The sequence below is a fragment of the Trifolium pratense genome, linkage group LG5, assembly GCF_020283565.1.
Source record: "Trifolium pratense cultivar HEN17-A07 linkage group LG5, ARS_RC_1.1, whole genome shotgun sequence".
In the NCBI taxonomy this organism is placed as follows: domain Eukaryota; kingdom Viridiplantae; phylum Streptophyta; class Magnoliopsida; order Fabales; family Fabaceae; genus Trifolium; species Trifolium pratense.
This window is the reverse complement of record NC_060063.1, coordinates 22,633,497-22,640,306: the sequence shown is the minus strand read 5'-3', so window position 1 is coordinate 22,640,306 and position 6,810 is coordinate 22,633,497. Positions and strand designations below refer to the sequence as shown.

The 6,810-nt window shown below is 40.8% G+C and overlaps 1 protein-coding gene across 1 annotated transcript; it reads right to left on the bottom strand.

Annotated features, from left to right (window-relative positions):
- Positions 1-5,075: 5,075 nt before the first annotated feature.
- On the bottom strand, positions 5,076-6,349 carry LOC123882918 (the record flags this gene model as incomplete). The annotated part of the gene is made up of 1 exon (XM_045931573.1): positions 5,076-6,349. A coding segment is annotated over exon 1 (1,248 nt), but the record flags the coding sequence as incomplete, so codon positions are not given.
- Positions 6,350-6,810: the final 461 nt, after the last annotated feature.

Here is a 6,810-nt window from a genome sequence, read left to right as displayed (position 1 = left end):
TGAGTCATGAATCAAACTCATAAATACATGTGTAAGAGGATCAATAAACTTCTCTTTTTACTAAGGTGATTGAAGGAATTTTCATTTTCATAATTATATTTGGATTTATAGGGGTATGGGGCTAAGTGTAACACCCAACCCCTTAACGCGTATTTATTAAATATAAATAAATAAAACACTTAAGAAAATCTAGGCGTCACATGTTAATAATACAAACCACGGCATAATTAAAATCATGCTAGCACAGCGGAGTTTAAAAGCGAATAATTATCATAATGTATATCATACAATGATCATAATTGTTCACACAATATCCCTAGGCTCTAGGCCATATCAACAAAGGATATTATGTTTACGACAAAAGATAGGATTAGCAAAGTTAAATATGCCATCACGGGCTTAATACAATTCAAACGAATAACCCGACCCGGTAAACCTAATCAGAGCAATTCTATACAACCCATCAAAAAGATATATATATCATATATCTAAGGAGTAGTCTACGCTAACTCCTCACCAAAATGCGCACTACCACGAGCACGAGCAAGCCCTCTAACTCTGATCGGGATCCTCAACCTGAGAACCTGAACCCCCAACGGTCCAGCACATAACACAAAACATGAGAGTTAGATCACATAATCAAAATATAAGTGCAAGTAAAAGGTACTTAAACACTCCTTCAACAACAACAAGCATATTCATAATTTATAAACATGCATCACCATTAACTACTCAATTACAAGTTCTAAACATGTATAATCAAGTACCAAATAATCAATCTACAATTCATTACACTTAGCCAAATTATATGTCACATATCACTTATCAAGTAATGCACACATATAACCTAATGCAACTCTAATGCTTCAACTTCATGAATGTCAATCCTAGACATTACTAATGCATGTGGTACCATCTTCTTTATTAGAGTATCTCACCTCTAATATCCTTCTTTATCGGATAAATATAATCCGATATACTTCTTTATTGGAATATCCAATATCCTATTTAATTCATGAATGCATGTATATGTGTTCATGAATTCACTCACAAATAATTAGCATAAGCTCTTCATTTATTATGTGGAACACTATCCAACATACTTCATTATTAAGATTTAACAAAACCTTAATATTCTTCATTTATTACTTCATACATGATTAACAATCTTCAACGAATAGCAATGAGCATTATAAGCATCAACAAGCATCAATAATCATGCAAGAGTATCATTAAACCATGTTACAAGTGCCTAATTACACTTATAAACATCAACAAAATTTGCTGTCGCAGAGGCCCTCGCTAAGCGAAGGCTTAGCGAGACATGGCGAACCTCACCAGTAAGTCACCTACTCATGGCGAGCATTGGCGAGCTTCAGCGAACTATTCGCTGAGCGAAGGCTTAGCGAGACATGGCGAACCTCACCAGTAAGTCACCTGCTCGTGGCGAGCATTGGCGAGCTTCAGCGAACTATTCGCTGAGCGAAGGCTTAGCGAGACATGGCGAACCTCACCAGTAAGTCACCTGCTCGTGGCGAGCTGCAGCGAACTGTGGCGAGCTGTTCGCCACACGTTCGCTGAGCGAACACCTCCTGTCAGGACAGTTCAAAACTTGCGATTTCTACACCAAATCACCCAAAAATCCCATTTTTCATGTTATAAATCCCAAAAGAGTTTGTATTCACACATAACAAACATAGATAAACACAAAAGGACAGTCCATTTCTCAGATCTACCTCATAAACATCGAAAAAGTAAGGATTGACACTTTTTCATCAAAACTCTCAAGAACACAAAGTTCTTGAGTTTAATCTGTTATAAAACTCGTTTTTATCCATTATTTTCGTTCATTAATCATGTTAAAAGCATGTTAAACATATTAAGAACCTTAGGAACGAATTCCATCAAGGAAATCCGATCTAAGCTAAAACGAAAATGGGGTGGAGGAAGTTCGGGTGAGGAGAAATCGACATTCTCCCCTTCCTCGAGTCACCCACGATTAAGGAATCTACTCTCATACCTGGATTCGAAGAAAATACGAAGATTTGATCTTGATTCTCCTCACTTTCCTTTGCCCTAGCTCTTGAGCTCTCTCCTCTCTCCAACTTGTCAAGAACAAGAACAAATGAAATGTTCTCTCTTGACTTGGCCATATGGCCGCCCCACTCATGCTCATAAGGCCCATTGGGCCTCAAGCCCATTGGCTTGGCCCAATTCAAGTTAACTCTCACTACTCGCCTAATAACTAAAGTATTCGATAAATAACTAAAGTTATTAACTTATTTAAAATGCCACGTCAATAAAACATTTTGACACATAAAAACGAATAAATGGAAATTGGGTCGTTACAACTCTACCCTCCTTAAAGAATTTTCGCCCTCGAAAATTACCTGAGAATAACTCCGGATACGAGCTCCTCATCTTGCTCTCCAATTCCCAAGTTGCATTCTCACCAGCGGGTCCTCCCCATACAACCTTCACCGAGGCGATATCTTTGTTCCTCAACTTCTTTACTTCTCTCCCTTCAATCCTTAAAGGCACAGTCTCAACCGTTAAATCATCCCTCACTTGAACATCATCTGACTCAATCACATGTGACGGGTCTCTAACATACTTCCTCAATTGTGACACGTGAAACACATCGTGCAAATTCGCCAATGATGGCGGTAAAGCAATCCTATACGCCACTTTCCCCACTCTTTTCAAAATCTGATAAGGACCAATAAACTTCGACGTCAACTTCCTCGACTTCAAAGCACGTCCAATTCCGGTAGTCGATGTAACTCTTAAGAAAACATGATCACCTTCTTGAAATTCAATGTCTTTCCTCCTCTTGTCGTGATAACTCTTTTGACGACTCTGAGACGCTTTCATCTTCTCTCTAATCATTCTAATCTTTTCCGTAGTCTCTTGCACAATCTCCGGACCAAGAATCACACTCTCTCCGGATTCAAACCAACAAAGCGGTGTTCTACACCTCCTTCCATACAAAGCCTCAAAAGGTGCCATTCCAATACTCGAATGAAAACTATTGTTGTACGTGAACTCGATCAACGGCAAACACGAATCCCAACTTACTCCTTGCTCCAAAACACAAGCTCTCAACAAATCTTCCAAAGATTGTATCGTCCTTTCCGATTGGCCATCCGTTTGAGGATGATAAGCCGAACTCAACCTCAACTTAGTCCCTAAAGCCTCTTGTAAACTTTCCCAAAATCTCGAAGTGAACCTCGGATCTCTATCCGAAACAATACTCGACGGAATCCCATGCAACTTCACAATTTGCTCCATATAGATCTCGGTCAACTTAGGTACCAAGGTACCTTTCTTAATAGCAATAAAATGCGCACACTTCGTCAAACGGTCTACTACCACCCAAATCACTTCATAACCTTTAGTAGTCTTGGGTAAACCTCCCACAAAATCCATCGCAATACTATCCCACTTCCATTCCGGTATAAACAAAGGTTGCAACAAACCAGACGGTTTCTGATGTTCTATCTTCGACTTCTGACAAACTAGGCAAGCATAAACAAACTCAGAAATTTGCCTCTTCATTCCTGGCCACCAAAATAACTTCTTCAAATCTTGGTACATCTTGGTTACTCCCGGGTGAATACTCATTCCACTCCTATGTCCTTCTTCCAAAATCATCTTCTTCATTTCGGGCACATCGGGCACGCACACTCTTCCATGAAATCTCACAACTCCATTCTCGTCAACTTTGAAATTAGCTTCTTTTCCTTCCTCAACTACTATTGCCAACTTCTCCATTAACTTCTTATCCGTCTTTTGACATTCTTTGATATTCTCTAGAAAAGGATTCGTCAACTTCAACATTCCCAATTTAACACTCTTAGGAGTCACTTCACATACTAGACTCAAGTCTCGGAATTCTTCAATCAACTCTAACTCCTTCACCATTAGTGATGACATGTGCAACGATTTCCTACTCAACGCATCGGCCACCACATTAGCTTTTCCGGGGTGATAACTCAAATCAAAGTCATAATCCTTCAAAAATTCGAGCCATCTTCTTTGTCTCATATTCAACTCCTTCTGATCGAATAGATACTTCAAACTCTTGTGATCACTAAAGACTTCAAACTTCGATCCATACAAGTAATGCCTCCATACTTTCAATGAAAACACAACTGCGGCTAACTCAAGATCGTGTGTCGGATAATTCCTCTCATGAACCTTCAGTTGTCTCGACGCATACGCTACCACTTGACGTTTTTGCATAAGCACACCTCCTATCCCATCTTCGAAGCATCACAATACACGACGAAAGATTCCTTAGCATCCGGTAAAATCAACACAGGCGCGGTAGTCAACCTCTTCTTAAGCTCTTGAAAACTTTCTTCACACTTCACATCCCAAACAAACGCTTGATCCTTCCGAGTCAACTGCGTTAATGGCAAAGCCAACTTCGAAAATCCCTCAATGAACCTCCTATAATAACCAGCCAATCCAAGAAAACTTCTTATCTCTGAAACAGACTCCGGCGTTCCCCATTGCAATACGGCATCAACTTTCGCTGGGTCAACCGCTATTCCTCCACTTGAAATCACATGACCAAGAAAACTTACTTCTTTCAACCAAAATTCACACTTCGACAATTTGGCATACAACTTCTTCTCCTTCAAAACTTGTAAAACAATCCGCAGATGCTCCTTATGTTCCTCTTCGGACTTTGAGTAAACTAAAATATCATCGATGAATACCACGACAAACTTGTCCAAGAATGAATGAAAAATCCTATTCATGTACTCCATAAAAACACCAGGTGCATTGGTCACACCGAAAGGCATCACCGAATATTCATAATGACCATACCTCGTCCTAAAAGCAGTCTTTGGTATATCTTCTGTTTTCACTCTAATCTGATGGTATCCGGATCTCAAATCAATCTTACTAAACACGCAAGCTCCAACCAATTGATCCATTAAATCATCTATCCTCGGAAGTGGATACTTATTCTTGATCGTCACTTTGTTCAACTGTCGGTAGTCAATACACAACCGCATACTCCCTTCTTTCTTCTTAACCAACAACACAGGTGCACCCCACGGCGATACACTAGGTCGAATAAACTTCTTCTCAAGTAGTTCCTCTAGTTGTTTCTTCAACTCATTCAACTCTGACGCTGACATTCGATACGGCGCCATAGATATCGGACTAGTACCAGGTACCAAATCGATCGTAAACTCTACTTCTCTTTTCGGCGGTACATCTGACACGTCTTCCGGAAATACATCGGGAAATTCACAAACAACCGGTAACTCTTCCACCTTAACTTCACCTTCCATCTTCAAGGATGCAAACAACGCATACACTTCTACAGGTTCCTTCAACGATTCTACTACTTCCTTCTTACTCATCAAATGCAAACTCTCCTCCGGTTTAGGAAACACAACAGTCTTCTCACAACAGTTGATATGGACTCGATTAAATATTAACCAGTTCATACCAAAGATAACATCTATACCACTAAGTTGGATACACACTAGGTCCATTCCAAAGTGTCTATCAAACACGGTTACGGGACAGTCACGACATACGAGACGGGTAGTTACAGAACCATTAGCAGGAGTTTCTATTTCCATACGACCAGACATTTCAGACACAGGTATACTAAGACGCTTCATGCAATCAACGGATATAAAAGAATGTGTTGCTCCCGTATCAATAATCGCAATTAAAGGAGTGTTATAGATGAAACACGTACCTCTAATGAGATTATCCCCCTGATCCGCATCATCTCCACTCAAAGCAAACACCTTTCCCATAGTCTTCTTCGGCTTCTTGCACATAGGACTCTTGTGACCCTCTTCACCACAATTAAAACAAGTCACCTTCACTTGACAAACATCCGACTTGTGTCCTAGCCTCCCACAATTGACACACTTGTCCACCTTCTTTGGGCACTCATAAGACTTATGACCCAACTCACCACACTTGTAGCATTGTCCACCACCTCTCTTCTTTCCACCACTAGTCTCAACAACCTTCTTCCCCTTGTCACCATAAGGCTTCCCACGGTCTTGACCTTTTCCTCTTTTGTCACTCATGGCCTTGTAGTAGTTAGTCTTGGCCTTTCCATCATCATCACAAATACGGCACTTATCCACCAAAGTTGCAAAGTCTCGGATTTGAGAAAATCCGATAAGATGCTTGATGTCCGGGCGCAACCCACTTTCAAACTTGACACACTTGTCATTCTCAGCTTCCACGGTGTTGTAGTGTGGATTAAACGCACATAGCTCCTCAAACTTCACGGAATACTCCGCCACAGACATGTTCCCTTGCTTGAGCTCCATGAACTCCACCACTTTCTTGTTCCTAATATCAGCCGGAAAGTACTTCCTCAAGAACTCTCCCTTGAACATCTCCCAAGTGATTACCACACCACCAACTCCCATCCTCAGCTTAGCATTCTTCCACCACTTGTTAGCTTCTTCACGAAGTACATAAGTACCCAAGGTTAGCTTACTCTCCTCGGTACACCTCATAGCCTCAAAGACAATCTCCACTTCCTCTATCCACTTGACAGCAGCCTCCGGAGCATAGCCTCCAGTGAAAAGCTTCGGATTATGCTTCATGAACCGCTCCAACCTCATCTCATCTTCCCTCCCGGGTTGATGATCTCTAGCCACGATGTTGGTTAAAGTAGCTATCGCATCTGCCATCTGATTGTTAGCCCTAGCCGCCATGATCCTGAACAACCAATCAATTCCAAGAACAGACTTAGAAAGATAATATCAACAGTGTTATCTCTACACAAGTTGAATATATGGGCAACTAATC